This window comes from Chenopodium quinoa, unplaced genomic scaffold, assembly GCF_001683475.1.
Source record: "Chenopodium quinoa cultivar QQ74 unplaced genomic scaffold, ASM168347v1, whole genome shotgun sequence".
NCBI lineage: Eukaryota > Viridiplantae > Streptophyta > Magnoliopsida > Caryophyllales > Amaranthaceae > Chenopodium > Chenopodium quinoa.
Genome location: NW_018744626.1, coordinates 4939386 through 4959106, shown reverse-complemented (window position 1 = coordinate 4959106; position 19721 = coordinate 4939386). Strand labels below are relative to the sequence as shown.

Genomic DNA, 19721 nt, shown 5'->3' with positions numbered 1-19721 from the left:
TTAGTGGTGATATAATTAGATACGCAGTATTAGTTATAGATGAAGAACAACTTGGTAATATAACTAGAAGGTTTGAGAACAGATAAAAGAAGCTACTCACTAGTCACTAGCATGAGTGAATAAAAAAAGATGAAGATGCTAGGAGATGGCGGATTAAATTTCTCCTCTTTTAAATAGGTAGCTAATGAATAAATACACATTTTAAAGGGTATAATTTTTCATATACTATTTTTAAAAGTTATCTCGGACGTAGTTTTAAATACAAGTAACAAGATGATGTTTTATGATTATGAATATTACCACCATCAAGTCAAGGCCTTAAGTTGGTGCGTTAATTGGGCTTTAATTACTCCAATTAGCCTTATGACATTGATAGTTATGATTTATGAACTTCTTTAGCAGGCCCATAAAATACAGGAGGTGTAAATGATTGATGCAAATGTATGATTACAAGATGTCCAGCCCATGTCAACATCTGAAACTCATAAACCTCCACGGATGTTCTATCAAGTGCATTTATCATATACGAAGTATGAGTTTATATATATTTAACTTTTTTCTCAAAAGTTAAGAAGAAATAAATATTAGAAAGCCCTTCTCACAAGAGAAAAAAAAAATTGTATAAATGTGGAGTACGAGTTTATATGTATACCAATTACCAATATATCAATATATCTATTGGATTCGATCAATTTTTTTTTTTGGTGTTCCACCCGATTCACCCTTTGGGCTAATCCGGTTTTAGGGATTAGTTCTCAGTGGTTAGGATCCGATCAATCTTGATTAGCTGTAAAACATACTTTCTATGTTGACACATTTCTAATTTTCTATTATTAGTTTTCTAATGTTCAATTTTAATACTTCTTAACATCTCTAATTATCAGCATTGCAATAAAATTATAAAAAGTGGATATTAATAAAATTTACATTTAGACGATTTAAACAAGATTTCACATGACTTATGTTATTGTAACTATAAATTACAAAAGTTAATCAAAGTATAGTTTGTAAATAGTGCAAAAAAGTCAAAATGTATCAACTTAAAAAAAAAAAAATATATATTTAAGGTGAACTAAACAAACTCTATAGCAAAATTGTCACAATGCTAGCAAGTTGCAACACAATAAGGTTTTGTTTGGTTTGGCGGAAAATTATACCCTTAAATCACAGTTTATTGCAAATTACAGTTAAAAGTAATAATCACATTTTAAAATAGTATAAATACTTTGTATAATTATTTAAGTAAAATCACAGTTATTGCAAATAAGCTTTTCTTGTTTGTTTACTTAAAAGCTATAGAGAAATTAATAGAAATTGGATGGTGACCGAAGTTGGATGAGAATAAAGGAAAAAAGAAGAAAAAGACGTAGGAAAAGTGATCGAAGTTGAATTTTACATCATTGGAATTTTACACTGTGAACACTCTCCTCTAACAATAATTTGTGATGTACACCATGTACATATATAAATATCAATTTTTTTAATCGGTGAACTAATTCAATTAACATTATGTAAGTTTGGTAAAAACAAGGTGAAAACGCAAGCCTTGCATACTATTTACACAAACTATTGCGTTAGTCTGGATTGTCAAAATGTTTCGTCAATCTGGACTGACGAAATGCGAATTTTGATATCCTCAATTAGCTTGATCATATTCTCTATTGGCTAGATGATATTCTTTATTGGCTATATAATATTATGGTTGGATGATATCCTCTATTACCTATATGATATCATTTATGATTGTATCTATGATGTTGGATGATATCCTCTATTTGCTATATGATATCATGGCTTGATGATATCTCTATTGGTTATATGATATTGTCCAGCCATTATATATCATATAGTCAATAAATGATATCATCCGGCTAATAGGATATCATTTAACCATTAAAAGATGTCATCAAGTCAATAAAGGATATCATCGAGAATCGAGATAATTGAGAGTATCAAAATCAGCATTTTCTCATTCCGGATTGACGACTGACGCAATACCTTCTCTAAAATTTATTCCGAATAAATTTAACTTAAAAATAAAAATAAATGTTATTCCTTGAAAGTGTGATGAAGAATTTGAAGATAATTCTCATAGGCTAAAATTGAGAGCAAAAGAATGTTAAAAAGTTGGGTTATTAATGCTTTGATAATCATTAGAGGTTATTATGGAATTTTGGTCTGCCATCATTAATGTTCAAACTACTTGTAATTTTTTAAATTATTAATGCTAGTCATTTAAGTGATATTCCGAGTATTAAATTTTTATTGGCATCTCAATTTCGTAAGTTTTGCTTTAATTTCTAGGATTCTGCTAACGAGCACCCCGGAGCGTTAGATAAAAATAAATTTTATTGGTTGAAATGATATTAAGTTAGAAATTCATGAAAAAATCACGCGTCGTTCGGTGTAATTGATGTTAATTTTACTCTAATATTTGCACTTTAATTCTTTTATCTAACGCCCCGGGGCGCTCATTAGCTTTTGCCTAATTTCTATTCAACGATAACTTTTACCTTTTGGAATGAGGATGACCCGTCAGAACCAGTTAGTTAGAATTTAGGATCTGAAATATGCGAAACGGGTTATAATAACTATGGATCAAGTCCCACTATTGGATTTTTCCTTTTTATACGTACATATTACGGGCCTGTTCTCATACGTTTATTTTCAGTTCAGTTCAGCTCAGTTTTGTTCAGTTCAGCTCCTAATTTCCTTCTCTTATAAAATATTCAGTTCAGCTCAATTCAGTTCAGTTCAACTGATTTCAATCTATTAGAACAGGCACTACGAGTATGTTTTTTTATGTTTGCAAATGGATAATTTCAACCGTTAATTTCTTTGAAAATTATTTATATAAATTATAATTCATAGTTAGGGCCTGTTCTCATACGTAGAAATTCAGCTCAGTTCAGTTTAGCTCAGTTCAATTTAGTTCAGTTCAGTTTAGCTCATAATTTCCTTCTCTTATAAAATATTCATTTCAGTTCAGTTCAGCTCAGTTCAGTTCAGCTGAGTTCAGTCAATGAGAACAAACCCTTAATATTAATAAGGACTTGCTGGTTTCAAAAAAAAAAAAAAAACTTGCTAATGAATGCCCGCGTGCGTTAGATACGAGTAGGTATTTAAAACTTTCTAATGTGGTACTTCGTATTAATTTTGTAATGCATGTCAAAATTACGCGATGATCGGTATAATTAATGTTGATTTTAATTTAATAATTCTATTTTTAGTCATCTTATCCAATGCCTCGGGGGCGTTAAATAAGAGAACTAAAAGTGAATATTAAAGTAAAATTAGCATTAATTACACCGATCGTCACGTGATTTTGTCATGCATTCCAAACTTTACACCGTACTATTTTAAGTAATACGTATACTACCTTCGTTAACTTTTAGTTCCAAATTTGAAATATTTCATATCTCACAAATAATACCCCCAAAGTTGCAACTAAGGACATGTTCTCTTCAGCTTATTTTCAGTTCAGTTCAATTCAACTCCAATAAGTTTAGTTCTTAATTTCCTCCTCTCATAAAATATTCAGTTCAGCCAATCAGAACAGGCCCTAAAAGTTAACGGAGGTAGTATTAAGTACTCCGTAGTTATCTAATGTCCTAGGGCGCTTGTTAGCAAAATTCTTAATAAAATACACAGCAAATAGATTTAACAATTTCTCATCCGAATATAGTTTTTTTTTTTTTTTTTTTTTAAGTATATAAATCTCAAATTACAATTAAAGTGGAATATGTAAATAGTAGAAATGCTGTAAAAAAACGACAAAATAGAGGTGTTTAATATTTTGATATGTAAAACAATACTAGTATATAGTTTCTCCGTTCACCTTTAGTTGCAATGTTAGTCTAACTCGACATGACATTTAAAAGTTGTTCCTAAATAACGCTCTAATTCTTTACGATAAAAAAAAATGGTCTCCACGACGCATCTCTACTTTATTTAATACCCCACATATTAAAAACCAAACATATTCATCAATCCATTACATATATCTCCTAAAAATACCAAATCATGGACACAATAATCTTTAAGGGACAAAGAGAGTATCAATAAAGATAAATTCGCCACAAGTCAATACGAATACCATCTACCGGGCTTTAATATACCTAATCTAACCCCATCATCATAGATTCATTCATATGCTCAAAACCTTATGCAAAAATTGCAAAATTATAATCAATGAATGACAACTTAGCAACCAAAAACATACCATTTGGCCATATTATATCTACTCATTTAAAAAACCCATAATTCTAATTATACAAATACAAGATCTTGCCTGCCAATAACCAAACTTTCATAAAATACCACCACATGAAAAAATAAAAAAAAGTCTGCATTCTTCTTTTGACATTAATCCCAAAATTTAGCTATTTTCTCTATCCTAAAACTTTCATAATCCTCTGTTTTTTTGTTTTTCCAGACTCACTCTCTCTCCTCCATTGTTACACCTCACAAATCTCCATTTTTTCTCCTCTCTTCTCTGTAAATAATATTCCACGTGTTCATCAAATTACCCATCTTTTATTATTATTTTTATTTATTATTGGGAGTATTATTTTACCAAAATTTGTTGTTGATTTTTGCAGAAGAAGAGGAGAGAGAAATTTAGAGGGAGAAAAATAAATAAAAAAGGGGAAGTCTAAGTGAATTCTCCTTTTCAGTCCACACTAAATAATATCCCCTTTTTTCTTTCTTCTTTCCCATGTGATTCTGATTGCTCCCAGCTTATGAAATCATCATTTTCTTAACCCCTTTTTATATTTTTGTCTAATTTTTGATCCACCATATTTAATTTATAATTATTGATTATACTTTATTATACTCAATTACATTCTGGGTTCTTCTCGACTTTTAATTTTTCTGGGGTGGTTGTTGAATTCTTCTTGATTTGATCATTTTATCCAATTTTGCACCAAATTTGATAAATTTTGAAGAGGGGTTTAATTATTCAATTCTGGGTATTTATTTAGCTGGATCGCAATTGATTGGATCTGGATTAGGGCTGGTTTTCATTGGAATTAATCGTTTTGGATCCGATTTTGGGGAAAACAGCGCCATCCCATGGCGCTGTTTCGTCGATTCTTCTATAGGAAGCCACCTGATCGGCTTCTCGAAATTTCTGAGCGAGTTTTTGGTTGGTTTTCCGAATTTAATTTTGGTTAATTATTTGTGCAAATGGTTATATTTTTCTGGGTTGTTTGAATTATGAGTTTTGTTTAATGGGTTGCTTTTGATTTTCTGTTATAATGTGTTTAAGTGTTGTTGATCATTGAGCTGAAGTGCTTCAATTTATGCTGATTTTGATGCAATCTGAGGGGTTGTTAGGGTTAGATTTGGTTTCCATTTCTGGGTTTTTATGTCATTGTCATTTTTAGGTTGTTGGCATTTGACATTGTGATGTAGCTTTGCATAATTGAGCTGGGTTTTTGGCTTGCATTCGACTTCTTGAGACGATTTTCGCTGTTTTAGCTACGGAGAGCTGATTGTTAGCCTGTTAGGGTATATCTGCAGTATTTGAGGTTTTCTGTTAGCTGAACTTTTAATGTAGTTCTCATTTTAAATGGCATTCAATTAGTTTATGATGCTTTCTTCTCTGCTTAGAAGAGGATGTGGAAACTTTATGAACTTAAGAACTTATCCTTGACTTCTCTTTAGTTAGCCTTTTCTGTTAGTTGAGCATGTCAATTGTTCTTTTACATTCAATTCTGCAAAAGGGTTGTTCATTTGCAATGGTAAATTGGATCGTTGTTCCTTTTCAGTGTTTGATTGCTGCTTCTCCACGGATGTGTTGAATGAGGATGAGTACACAGAATACCTTGGTGGTATTGTGACACAGCTACAGGACTACTACCCAGATGCCTCATTCATGGTGTTTAACTTTAGAGAAGGGGATCGAAGGAGTCATATTGCTGATATATTGTCTGATTATGATATGACGGTTATGGAATATCCTCGTCAATATGAGAAATGTCCTTTGCTTCCCCTGGAAATGGTTCACCACTTCCTGCGCTCCAGTGAGAGCTGGCTGTCGTTGGAGGGACAGCAAAATGTATTGCTGATGCACTGTGAAAGAGGTGGCTGGCCTGTCCTTGCTTTTATGCTTGCAGGCCTTCTTTTGTACAGAAAGAACTATTCTGGTGAGCAAAAAACACTTGAAATGGTCTACAAGCAGGCCTCGAGGGAACTACTTCAGCTTTTGTCTCCTTTAAACCCACAGCCTTCACAACAGAGATATCTTCAGTATATATCCCGAAGAAGTTTAGGCTCTGATTGGCCTCCTTCTGACACACCTCTCATTCTAGACTGTTTAATACTTAGAGTACTTCCTTTGTTTGATGGGGGTAAAGGCTGCAGACTAGTAGTTCGTGTTTATGGGCAGGACCCTTTAACCAAATCTAGCAGAAGTACTAAGCTGTTATTTTCATCTTTAAAGACCAAAAAACAGGTCAACCACTATTCAGAGGTAAAGTCTTATATTTTTGCCCACTTAATTTCTGATGATGATTTAATAGCTTTAAAGACCTTATCTTTGGCTAATTAATTGCAGACAGAGTGTCTCTTAGTAAAATTGGATATTCGTTGCCGTGTTCAAGGGGATGTGGTTTTGGAATGCGTCCATCTATTTGATGATTTAGCAAGGGAGGAAATTATGTTCAGAATTATGTTTCACTCTTCCTTTATTCGGTCAAACATTTTGTCTCTTAGCCGTGAAGAAGTCGATATCTCATGGGATGCAAAGGATCAGTTTTCTAAAGACTTCAAAGCAGAGGTAAGTTGTAGTTGTCCTTTGAGATTCCTTTTCTTCCTCAAATGATGGGAGTTGAATGCATACTTATTATCTTTCTCAGGTACTCTTTTCGGATGTTGGAGCAGTTCCAGTTATAACCACTGAGCTACAAAGTGATGATGACAATGAATTTGATAGTGCTTCACCAGAGGAATTTTTCGAAGCTGAAGAGATATTCAGTAATGCTGTTGATGCCCAAGATGGGAAGACTGATTTGGATTCTCCTTTAATTCATGATAGTTCTGCCAATGAAGTCAGTAATAAAGGACAGAAAGAGGATAGAGAGCCACCTGCATTTGTAGATTGTGCACCAGAAGCAGGTGCTCGTAGACGCAACTCAAAAGGACTATTGGAGCTTGAAGCAGTGAAGGATATAGGCCTGGATGATTTGAGTAAAACATTGCATCGGGATGTTGAGTCTGATCCTAATGCTGTCAAAGACATTCTTATGGATGATACAAATCAGAAAGAAGATGTTAAATGGGCTGTGGATGATATCATTTTGCATGAAGAGAAACATAAACATGAGGTACACTTTGATGATCTGAATGAGGTGAAGGACATTGCTTTGGATGGTCAAGATAAAGAGGCAGACATGACGATTGTGGTTCCAGATGTGCTCATAAAGCAGGATATTAAGACTGATTTTGTAGATGGCAACATGGTGGGGGAGCTGGATAGCAAACAAACTGTAGAGGACTGGGAAACAGAAAAGAGGTCAGATAGCAATAGTCCACAGCGAAAGTTGAGTGGTGATGTTAATAAGCTAAAACAAGAGAAAGTCTTGCAACCTTCACCCAAAAGGCCCCCTACATTTAACCAAAAGTCAGCTTCTGATTCTGCTTTGGGAAAGCACAGAGGAAAACAGCAAGAGGTAGCAGGGGATAAGTCTGGAAAGCAAAAACCAACTGAACATCGGTGGATACCTTCAAATAAAGGCTCTTACACCAATTCCATGCATGTGGCTTATCCATATGCTCGGGTAAACAGTGCACCACCTTCTCTAGGAAGTACAAAAAATCAAGTGAAGGACTCTGGTTCTGTTGGTAAATTGAAGGATCGTGCTGCCAGCACTGATCTTGGGTTTGTTGCTTCTAGTATCGATAGACGTCTGCATAAATCTCAGGATGCAAAGTCCATAAGACCTGTCGAATCTGCAAAAGTTTCTCGCCTTGAAACTCCTGATGATGGGCTTAGCCAAGAAGTTTCTAGCCCTATATGCTCTCCTCGCTCAGATTCTTCATCTTTGGTTGATCCATCCTCTCACACTTCAGCCGAGTCTCATGAACTTCAAGAAGAAACAAAGGCACCCTTACCCTCGCCTCCCCTATCTACTGTACAATCTTCTTCATCATATATCCCAGCTGTAGAGGTTTTACCACTACAAAGACCTCCGCCCCCACCTCCTCCACCACCTTCTGTAACTTATGTCAATTATAAACTGTCCTCTTCAATGCCTCAACCATTGCTTCCTGATTCTGCTAAACAATGTGGAGTTACAACCATGCCTCAACTGGCACCACCCCCTCCACCACCACCTCCACCTCCCCCTTATTCGAGAGTCACACCTTCACCATCACCCCAAACGGTCTTAGAAACCGCACCCCCACCCCCACCGCCGCCACCACCACCGCCACCTTCTAGTTCAAGTAGAATGTCGGCACCTTCTTTTTCACCCCCTCCATTTTATGGTGCTCCTGCTCCTTCCATCCGAGTAGCCACACCACCACCACCTCCACCTCCACCTACTAGACGCGAAATGCCACTCCCTTCCTATGGTGTGACTTCCTTACCGCCTTCTTATGGAGCACCTCCACCTCCACCTCCACCTCCACCTCCACCACCACCTTTTGGGGGTAGAGTTTCTTCCCCACCTCCTCAAACTGATGCCCCTCCACCACCACCACCACCACCACCGCCGCCACCGCCACCACCACTACCTTTCGGGAGTCGAGGCCCTCCCCCAACACCGCCAACTCCTGGCCGCCAAGCCCCTCCTCCACCACCGCCACCACCACCGCCACCTCCAGGGGGCCGAGCACCTCCCCTACCACCGCCACTTCCTGGAGGCCGAGCACCTCCCCCACCACCACCACCACCTGGAGGCCGAGCACCTCCCCCACCACTGCCACCTCCTGGAGGCCGAGCACCTCCCCCCCCACCACCACCACCTGGAGGCCGAGCACCTCCCCCACCACCGCCACCTCCTGGAGGCCGAGCACCTCCCCCACCACCGCCACCTCCAGGAGGCCGAGCTCCTCCCCCACCTCCACCTCCAGGAGGCCGAGCTCCTCCCCCACCTCCGCCACCTCCAGGAGGCCGAGCCCCACCCCCACCTCCTCCACCTCCCGGTGGCGGAGGCCCTCCCCCACTCCCACCTCCCCCCAGAGGCCGAGGCCCTCCCCCGCCTCCGCCACCTCCTGGTGGTGGTCGAGGCCCTCCCCCACCTCCACCACCTCCTGGTGGAGGTCGAGGCCCTCCCCCACCTCCGCCGCCTCCTGGGGGTGGAGGCCCAGGCCCTCCCCCACCACCTCCTCCAATGCGTCCAGGAGGACCACCTCCACCCCCTCCCCCTAGAGGTGGTGTTCCAGGTCCACCAAGACCCCCAGGAGGTGGACCACCACCGCCCCCGCCATTTGGTGCAAAAGCCTCTCCAGGTGTACCTAATGCGCCTCCAGCGGGAAGGGGTCGTGGGATGCCACGTTCAGCACCAGGAAGTGCACCTAAAAAAACACCCCTTAAACCATTTCATTGGAGCAAAGTGACGAGGGTCTTACAAGGGAGCCTTTGGGAAGAATTGCAAAGACAGGCAGGGTCCCAAATGTAGTGTATCTTTCTTTCTTTTCTTTTCTGCAATAGCATATATAGATTATATTTTCCTTCCATCGTATATGTCAATTTTGCTTGCATGTGAACTGCCTTTTGAGTTTTTCCATGGGTCATCATTATACTGCTCGTAATCCTTTTTACTTTGGAGTTACTAGATGTCTATTTCTTTCATGGGTCATCAATTTACTGCTCATAGTATTTTTTCAGTTTGGAGTTATTAGATGGCTGTTTCAACAGTGGAACTTTTCTGTTTTATTTAGGGCTGGTGTATTTTTGTTATACGTAAGCATTGATATCATTCTTTCGAATTTAAGTGCTGCAGAATTTAACGTGTCAGAGATCGAGAAGCTTTTCTCTAATCAAGTGTCAAAGCCTGCAAGCGCAGGAGGGAAATCGGCTGAAAAGAAGAAGGCTGCTGGATCCAAACCTGAAGTTATTCATCTGGTAATTCAGTAGAAATGGCATATTATACTCCTTTAACTCATATGTACTTGAGGCTTTTTTTATTTAGTTTTTATTTCCTTTATTTATTTATTTATTTTTTATTTTTAAAAAGTATGTATGCGTTTGTATTGTTTATATGTTTATTATGTTTCTGAAAGCCTTGGTTATTAGCTAATATTCCTAGTAGCTTTCATTTAACAACCAGTATAGAGTTTGTATTTTATAGAATTACTCTAGTGGTAAGTGTATAAGCCTATAATGTCGATGTATATAGCATGTGAGAAGATATCACTTGCATTCAGGATATCAGATCTTTTGTTTTCTATGCCTACAGTTGCCTATTTTCTTTAGTACATGAATGGATGTTCTTAGAAAAAAAATAAACTTAAAAAGATCCTAGGATGTGTCATTGCTTGGTAAGATCTCCTTTGTCATCACTTGGGTAATATCAGTGTGCTTGTGTGTGTGTTTGCAAAATTATATCAGAGCTGCAAAATTTATGAAGACCTAAGCCCAACTACCCTGCAAAAAAGTCCAATGTCTGGCAAGTTGATTTGATTTCCTGTATTTTCGTGGATTGGTATGAACCTCTCATTCACTCTTTACTTTCTTTTCTTCTCTTCTTCATTTCCTCCATTCTCTTCCCTTAAGGTCCCCAACACTACAACTCCATTTTTGCAGATGCAAATAACTTTCACAGGATCAAACTAAAAATAAATTAAAAATGCAAATTAGAAATGGAGATCTAGAAAATAGTGAACCAAATCGTTCAAATCTGTTAATGAAGAGAATGTCAATTATAAGAAAGGGCGCTGATAATTGGAATTCATTTTGTGGATATTTCTCACCACTTTGTTTGCTAATCATTTATAATTAAAAAAAATTGGGAAAAAATTCAATTACTTCAACATGCAAACAAGCTTTAAATAATAGTGGGAGAAGTGGGGTTTTTGTTAAAAAGCTAGGCATTGAGTTGACTTTTGACCAAGCCATCCATGGATATTTTGTAAAGTGGGAGGGGGAGGTTGTTTTTTCCCTTACATTTTTGGATAAACATGTGTTGTTGCTGATCAGTCTAGACCTTTTAGGCTGTCACCTCTTGCAATTTCATTCTGAAGGTTACTGCAGGTCAATTGTCCAGCAAATTTGATTGTGGAGGTGGGGTAAGAGAGATAATGGCAGGGGAGGAAATAGAATATAAAGGAAGGGAAAGTAAGAAAATAGAGGTTTAGATTCAGAGTTCCTGTTTCCATGAAAAAATATAATGAGGAAGTTAAAATCTTTGCCATAAAGAAAACTATGTCAGCTCTCTGGGAAATTGACCTTTTTTCTGCCGGAATGTCTGTTTAGATGCCACTTCACAAACTTTATATCCTAGGGAAAAAAATTATTAAAGGCACTCGTTCATAAAATAGAGGTTTTAAGGTGTTGCACGGCAAAGGAAAAAAAAAAAGCTGAAGACAAATAATGAGTGGTGAATCTTTCATTCTCCTTACATTCTCTTGTTTAGAATACCTGTAAGTACATAATCAAATCTTGCTGCTCAGAGTGCTCACTCCTGAAGTCTTAACTGGGATTCCCCTGTGATTTATTAGTATCATTATTTGTAGCTATCATGTTTCATAATAAATCAGCAATAGAGCTGCTGTTTTGCAGCGTTGTGGTTGTAGACTAGTTCTTTTGTTGTTGTGAGACTTTGTGAGGACAGTGATTTTTCTATCTCAATTAGTAAGATATACTTTGTGTCTTTAAACCAGTTGATCATATTTTTTGTGAATGATCCCCTGATTTTTGGGGTAGTGAGTTACACGTTTAGATTCATGGAAAATGTTATAGCCTTTTTTTTTTTTTTTTTTTTTTTTTTCTCTCCCATGAGCTCATTGGCCGTATAAACAAAACCTATATGAGAAATTACTTGCTTAATTTATCCCCTTTTTAGCAAACTTATTGCTTGTTTAGACGATCCCTTTTTCCTGTATATAGTGATAAATTTTTTGACATGAAGCTAATGGGAAATACTTTTGACCGTCCTTATGGAAAATCAATGAGAACTGAACAAATCTTCTAAGCATGGATTTCAATTTAAATGTGAATGTCATGGATGATTAACAAACATAAAGTCTGATGATCACAGCGTATAACTTTCTATATCCTGATACTTATTCATGTGAGAAGATAATATGCAAGGGATTACTGTTGGCATTGTACATTCGTAATCTTGCACCAGCCAAATTTATGTTACCATGAGAAGGGGTTTTCAATCTTTGTGGTGCTCATTGGTTATATTCGATGCTAACTAGTTATGATTGCAATTTTAGTTTCTCAATTGTCTTCACCTTTTTGTACTTTGCTTGTTGCTTGGATTCAATCATATTTATATGTCTAAATGCTTGCTGCAGATTGATCTCAGAAGGGTTAACAACACAGAGATTATGCTTACAAAGGTTAAGATGCCACTCCCTGATATGATGGTATGCTATAATTTTCTTCATATATATTTCCATTTTATTGAGTAATGAGGCAGATTTTTGTGATGGGTTTTCAATCAGCAAGTCAATTTATGCATATATATTGAGAAAACCATGATCCTCGCTATTTAAGTAATCTGTTGCCCAACTTTGATAAATGTAAAGTATGTCCTTAAATCTATTTAAGATAACTGACTGTATACCTACGGACCTACCCTTATATTTTGGTGTAAAGAGAGGATTTGCAAGTTGGTGATGAATTCTGTAAATATTTGTGAATGTATATACATATCTCGATGATAATTGACAATCTAAGTGGAGTGGTTTTGATGTATTTTTTGAATGGGATATCTTTCATTCTTGATATGTTCAGAATAGACTTGTTGTACAGAAGATAAAAAACATAGCAGTCCTTTTGTCCTTTGGATGTATAAATAGTTTTTATTTCTTTTATGAAAAATGTTCTTCAGACTTTCCTTGACCTACTCAAACTCTCAAAGACATTGGAATGCAGTTATGAGTTGTGAACTTATGTTGGCTCTCAGTTTCATTATTCTTCTTGCACCATGACCACTATGTATACAATTGTCAGATTAGTGAAATTGTGTTGCCAGTCCTGCAAAAGCTACTAGAGTTCTCCTGGAACTGCACTCTCTAGGAAAGCTTTTACTCAATGTTTGGCTATAGCTGTGAATCAATTTTGATGTAGATGAATTTTAATGTGATATCTTCAAGCTGATATATGTTATAGGTTATACTGTTATACTCACCTTTTCTTTTTAATATATCTGTGTGTGTATGTGTTATTACTTTCCATAGATGTTAAAAATATTAATCCATGTTGCCATGTTGATTAAGGCAGATTTTGTGCACTTTTTGCATCCTCTTGGTTTAGACAATGAAGATTTGACCTTGTTAGTTTCTTAACATATTCACTTTTTTGAGAAGGTACTGTGGGGGGTATATTGTGAAGGGATAAGCAGTTACATTGTCTGTATTTATTCATGCCATGCTAAGTGTTAGTGCTGCCTTAATCTATTCCGCAGGCTGCAGTACTTGCTATGGATGAGTCAGTCTTGGATGCTGATCAGGTGGAAAACCTAATTAAGTTTTGTCCAACTAAAGAGGAGATGGACACTCTAAAGGTTAATTTTTTGATCTTTGAACTAAAACATTTTTATATTTCGTTGTTATTGCAAGTCTTCTGCACCATTATCTTTGATTGGGAATAGGTTTCACATGCTTTAATAATTATCCTAGAGTAGTCCAAATAATTTTGCTGAAATTGTAGTTTTGACTTTCTTTCTATTTCTTTGTAGAACTACACTGGTGATAGGACAAAGCTGGGAAAATGCGAGCAGGTTTGTAACTATGCATTTTTGTTTGATTAATAAAACTTTTAATAGAACTTTTCATCTATTGATCTTTATTACATTTGTGGATCTTTGCCTTCATATTGTAGATGCTCAATTGATTATAAGCTTCTTTTCCTGGTCTTAGCTATCTTTTAATGACTTTCTCTTTTTTATTATTCCAAAAGTCTGAAATATATGCGTACTCTGAATGTCACTTTTGATTGTTGGTTTGCTTACTTTCTCTTCTTTATGTTTTACAGTTTTTTTTAGAGCTCATGAAAGTGCCGCGGGTGGAGTCAAAATTACGAGTATTTTTGTTCAAGATTCAGTTTAACACACAGGTAGTTTTGTTTAGTGGGTTGCTTTGTAATAACACCATTTTGAGCACACTTATGTGGCCTTGCTTGGTGTACATTGCTGAAATGTGTCATTGTTCCCCTTTCTTTTTGCAGGTTACAGATTTCAAAAAGAGTTTGAATACTGTAAATTCTGCATGTGAAGAGGTACATTTCGTTTACACAGATGCCACTTTTGTACTGTTTTCATGTATGTCCTGATCTCTTCACTTGTGCTTTCTTATATTTAACTAGGTGCGAAATTCTGGGAAGTTGAAAGAGATCTTGCAGATGATTCTTAATCTAGGAAATTTATTAAATTCTGGAACTGCAAGAGGTATGAATACCAATTTAGTAATGTGCTTCTCCATTAAATTTTTACTACATTCTTACTTGGTAGACATCTACTGGTTATACACTATCCTGGTTGATTTATCTCTATGAAACTCATATTTGCTGCCCTTATCAAATGGTCAATATAAGATCTGTATTAGAAGCATCTTTTTTCTCCTTTTTTTCCCTTAGCAGGCCAAAGTAGCATCCTCCTGCTTTGGTTTAATTGGTGTGTGAAGAGTGGAAAATCTACACTTTTTTAGCCAGACTTTTAAGCGGCTGATTCCTAGACTTAAGAAGAGCTCATTGCCAATTTGTAATTATGCTGCCTCTTGATCTGCAATGTAACCTATGTGAGCTGTGTCCAGCAAAATTGGACTGATCTCTAATTTTAATTATTACCTATCAGTCAGATTTGCGCCCAGATTTGGGTTGATTTTTGTGAGGCCCCTTGGTAATCCCCTCTCCATCTAGTTCGCTAAGATAGTGCAGAAATCTTTGCCGGATATGCATTACATTGTCAACATGGTTTGTCTCCATTAATATCCATTGTGAAACTAATACGGAGTAATAAGGATCTTAGTTTACCATTATCTCTTGCTTATGGTTTTGGTTGCTGCCTGACTAGTCTTCAGTTATATTAACAAGTCTATGTACGTTTATCAATTGCCATATATAATAACAAGGGCAAGAATAGTTTTTTAGACCAGGCTGACTAAGCCAAAGTGACTTAACCAAAAATAAGGAAAATAACCCTAACAAACTATTTGATTTTTTATTTGTCGAGTGATGAAACTTCTTTTGATATTTTGATTGATTATTCAACTCTTCATATCTTATAGGATCTGCAGTTGGCTTCAAGTTGGATAGTCTTTTGAAACTAACAGATACTCGTGCAACTAACAGCAGGATAACACTTATGCATTATCTTTGCAAGGTATGTCCTTACTTCTTTTCAAGGTTTTGATGTCTTTACTTGGAACAATTTGTCTTCTACTTGTTCATTGTGAAGTAGCCAGGCCTATTTCAATTGCTTGGAAAGGCTGTGTATATTTGATTCTCCAGTCCCCCAGACAGGAGCCACATGCACTGCAAGTCGCCGTGGATTGTTTAGTTCTATGAACTTTAGTTTGGATTCCAATTTAGCCTATTTTTCTCTGATTGTAATGTTTATGACCATTTTATCATGGTGTGTTTCAATGTATTGGGGCTTGGTGAAGGGATCTTATCTTATAATATCAAGCGTCAAATGATGGGAGCTATATATAAGCATTTATCCGAAACTAACGAATGAGATATCAAAATTAATCAAATAATAGTCTTAAGTAAAAAGTTATATATATATATATATATATATATATATATATATATATATATATATATATATATATATATATATATATATATATATATATATATATATATATATATATATACACACACACACATATAACTTGTTATTTATAATCCCATATCCTGCCTTTCTTTACAATTAGACACCTTTGCATATATTTTTGTATCTCCTCTTGTTTGCCTTTGGAGTGCTTGGATAAAGAAACTGCAAAACATGCCCAAAAGAAGTGTGTGAATTGTATATAGATTTAGGACCTCTTTGATACTAGGGACTATTAATCTATTTTACTAGATCTAGATTTGACTAGGTGCTCTGATGGATTGAATTACAAACATCCAGAAACCGAATATGGTAAAATATCTAATAAGTTTTAGATACAGTGTTTGACGGTGGCTGTTGAAATTGTTTATCTGGTATGCACCATTGAATAAAGTTCATCACTGTTGCTTTGAATCTGTTACTTGGATGAATTCATGCAGAATCTAGCTTTGAGCTGGGTTTAGTTTGTTGTTTTGTTTTTGCTTTGCTATTTTTCAAACTAAAAGACAGAACTCTTGGGACATTGGAATCTATTCTTAGACATCCTGTGTGCTAGAGAGAATATGAAACCTTCACTTCTGTATTTTAATATGAAACCTTCACTTCTGTATTTTAATGTCTTAAGAGAATGATATTTTGCACAATCATAGCTTGAAGTCTATATAGAAAAATTGCATGTGTACATAATGTGAATTTGCATGGGATCTGCACTGCCTGTTGAATGATTACTATAAACCCATGTTGAAGGATTTCTATAAAGCGATAATGTTGAAGGATTTCTAAGTTTCCCAGTTTAAACCCTTGAATGCTAGAGAGAATTTGTTACCTTCTCTGATCTATTATTTCTTCTTCTCCTTTTCCTTTTAATTTCTAGTTTCCAGTTCATAATAGTTGTTATTTTTCAGTTTGTAGCAGAGAAGTTTCCTGCACTGTTGGATTTTCATGAAGATCTTCTAAGCCTGGAAGCTGCAACAAAGGTTTTATTATTTTTCATTATGACAACTCTATGGTAAATAATTGACTATAGGCTGAGTTACAGCTCTTTTTTACAGATACAATTGAAGTCCTTGGCGGAAGAAATGCAGGCTATAAACAAAGGATTGGAAAAGGTTAAGCAAGAGCTGTCTGCATCTGTTAATGATGGTCCTGTTTCTGAGGTTTTTTGCACGGTACGGATTTTCGTTTTGTGATGTTTGAAATAACTGTCTTTCATGATATGACATCTAGTAAATCTCTCCAGATGACTTTCTATCCCCATTATCCTTGGTACTTTAAGTTTCTTTATTGGGGTGAATTCCTACTCCTTCCCTCCCCCCTAACTCTTCTTTTGAGGTTGTAACACTTGAAGTGTAGGAGCCTTTTTTTGTTTTGACTTTGAAGTTTAGATAGAAAAATCCTAGAGCTTTGAGGAAATTCAAAATCCAAACCATGGAAATACAACCTTAGTTACAATAATGATCGCTGGGACACAACCTTTCCTGCCAGTATCGATATTCATGTCATAAAATTAAATTTGTTGATTTTGAACCTTCCTGGTTCTGCCCACGAGCTATTTTCTTTTTTTGTGTGTTGTCTTTTGATGTTGAAATGATGAATTCAATGTTAAGAGATCACAGCTGTCGGGGAACTCTTGCTTCCCATTCTAATGCTGTGTAATACGTTTGTTTCAAAATCCTCATACATTTATTTTTTAAATAATTTTTATTGTTTATCCTTTATTTGATTTAATTTTCTCGAGCAATTTCACATTACAGTTAGTTTCTAGATACAATACAAGATTCTCTTGATTTCTTTCGCTACCGAATCAATTTAAAAAGAAGAAAATTTTGCAGTCATTATTATTATTTATTTATTTGATATTTTTTCCCTCTTTCATTCTTTCTCTCCCCTTTTTTCTTTATTGTATTAACCTATATTTACAATTATTATTGTCATAGACTCTGAAGGAATTTGTCGGTGTTGCTGAAGCAGAGGTGGAATCTGTGATGAGCCTTTACTCTGTGGCGGTATTACTTTTTCTACTTTTATCTTCTCTATGGTGCATTGCATTCATGCCTTTTGTTCTTTTGTCTAACTTATTGGGAGACAGGGTAGAAATGCGGATGCACTAGCCTATTATTTTGGTGAAGATCCTGCTAAGTATCCTTTCGAGCAAGGTATCATTGAAAGATTCAGTACTAGTGGTTTTTAAAGCTTATTGCTTGTTTAATTGGGTATGTCATAGCAAATGATAAATACACTTAAAATCTTAAGTACCATTTTTGAGCGAAACCTTTTCATTTTCACTCAACTACTCAAGGCCTGCAATTTGTGTTGAAGTAATGTTATACCCATTTCATTGTTGCTTCAGACTGCAGTTCCCAGTATATTAGCACTTCCTTTCACCGTGGCTGAATTTGAACATACCATATATTATAAATTTATATTACTTTCCGTAATTTTGCAATTTTGATTGTTTGTCTGTCACAGAAAAGCTGTCTGGTTATCATATATAATTGCAAACTATCTTTTGTTTTCCACAGTGTGATTGATTTTACCAGACTTGCAAATAGCATTAATAAATATCAAGTTAGCTCATGTATTTTCCCCTAACTGAATGCAGTTGCACAGACTCTGTTGAACTTCACAAGATTATTTCGGAAAGCACACGATGAAAATTGTAAACAGGCTGAATTGGACAAGAAAAAGGCCCAAAAAGAGGCTGAAATGGAGAAGGCAAAAGCAGCCAACCCATCAAAGAAGAGTGAAACGTAGTTGAAAGAATGACAGTTCTCTCTCGTGAAGCCCAGAGTTGCACCATGGATGTAAAGGCCTCGTGCAGTCTCAGTAACCCAAAAGCAAAATCAAGCTTTTGTTGCCACCATTTGCAGTGATAGTGAAGGATGTTTCAAGGTGGTGCAGAATGAGATGCAGTCCGTCAAGGCCTGTTGAACCTTCGGACTTTTTGTCCACGAAGACCTTGGGTATGTTCAAGATGGGATGCCATGCAGTCGGTCACATGTTTATGGCCGATTAAACTTTCAGATGTATACCATATTATCACTGTACAGATACGCCCGTCCCTCCCAAGGGGTATTATCTCACCATCAACTGCAAAAAATGATATGTAAATTCCTGTTAAGAAGGGACGCCGGCAGATGATGCTCACTTACCAATTATCCTCCGAAGCAGATGCCATCAGGATGGTGACCTCCAACGCTCATCTTGTCCTCCTGTGTCCACGCGACCTTGTACAAAGCTCTAACCTGTAGGTAGGTAAATTTTTTTGTACCATAATATGTTTTGTCCCTAATTTTTTTTCCTCCCAAAATAATCAAATAGTTAGTGTTTAGAATAGGAGGTATAACGAACAGTTTTGTATAGAACTTTAGGGCCATAGAAAGGGAGATTAGGAGGTGAGTGGTTTCAGTATTGTTCATCATGCTTCTATTTCTTTCAATGTAATTGTAATATACTTGAGAGTGTAGAGTTGGGAGATGGGAAATCCCTTGTTTCTCCCATTCAAATAATTAGTATTTCAGAAGCAGGATCGGTTTTTTCTAATCTTCTATTAAGTGCGTGTTTTTAATCTTTGTGGTTTATTTAAATAAATCATACATATCTCTGCCCTAAACACCATTTTTGGTTTGTTGTAAAAAGATCATTGAATGTATTGCAAAAGTGGGAAAAAAAATAAATAAATAAATAAAAATTCTTATGGTACAGAAGTGAATTTATTGTCTGGTTGCGCAAACAATAGCCCTTGTTGGTTCCTACTAAGGT

General features: G+C 36.2%; 1 protein-coding gene across 2 annotated transcripts; it reads left to right on the top strand.

Annotated features, from left to right (window-relative positions):
• The first annotated feature begins 4149 nt into the window (after window positions 1–4149).
• LOC110700642 (formin-like protein 20) lies at window positions 4150–19529 on the top strand. 2 transcript variants are annotated; one of them, XM_021878209.1, is made up of 17 exons: window positions 4150–5149; window positions 5775–6478; window positions 6563–6784; window positions 6864–9625; window positions 9946–10075; window positions 12475–12546; window positions 13590–13688; window positions 13863–13904; window positions 14159–14239; window positions 14351–14401; window positions 14489–14570; window positions 15409–15503; window positions 16865–16936; window positions 17012–17128; window positions 17897–17965; window positions 18049–18115; window positions 18562–19529. In XM_021878209.1, exons 1-17 carry the CDS (start codon window positions 5077–5079, stop codon window positions 18711–18713), a joined length of 4890 nt encoding a protein of 1629 aa, XP_021733901.1. In that variant the 5' UTR covers window positions 4150–5076; the 3' UTR covers window positions 18714–19529. The 2 variants fall into 2 exon arrangements, with proteins under 2 accessions (XP_021733901.1, XP_021733902.1); XM_021878210.1 differs by having other exon boundaries at window positions 5077–5149; window positions 18054–18115.
• The last annotated feature ends 192 nt before the right edge of the window (window positions 19530–19721 follow it).

What these genes read in the sequence shown, in the direction of transcription:
- LOC110700642 (XM_021878209.1), top strand. Translation starts at nt 5,077, where the DNA reads ATGGCGCTGTTTCGTCGATTCTTCTATAGGAAGCCACCTGATCGGCTT. An exon ending in TTATGCATTATCTTTGCAAG is followed by an intron (nt 15,504 to 16,864) that starts GTATGTCCTTAC and finishes GTTATTTTTCAG; the next exon opens with TTTGTAGCAGAGAAGTTTCC. An exon ending in TAAGTATCCTTTCGAGCAAG is followed by an intron (nt 18,116 to 18,561) that starts GTATCATTGAAA and finishes AACTGAATGCAG; the next exon opens with TTGCACAGACTCTGTTGAAC.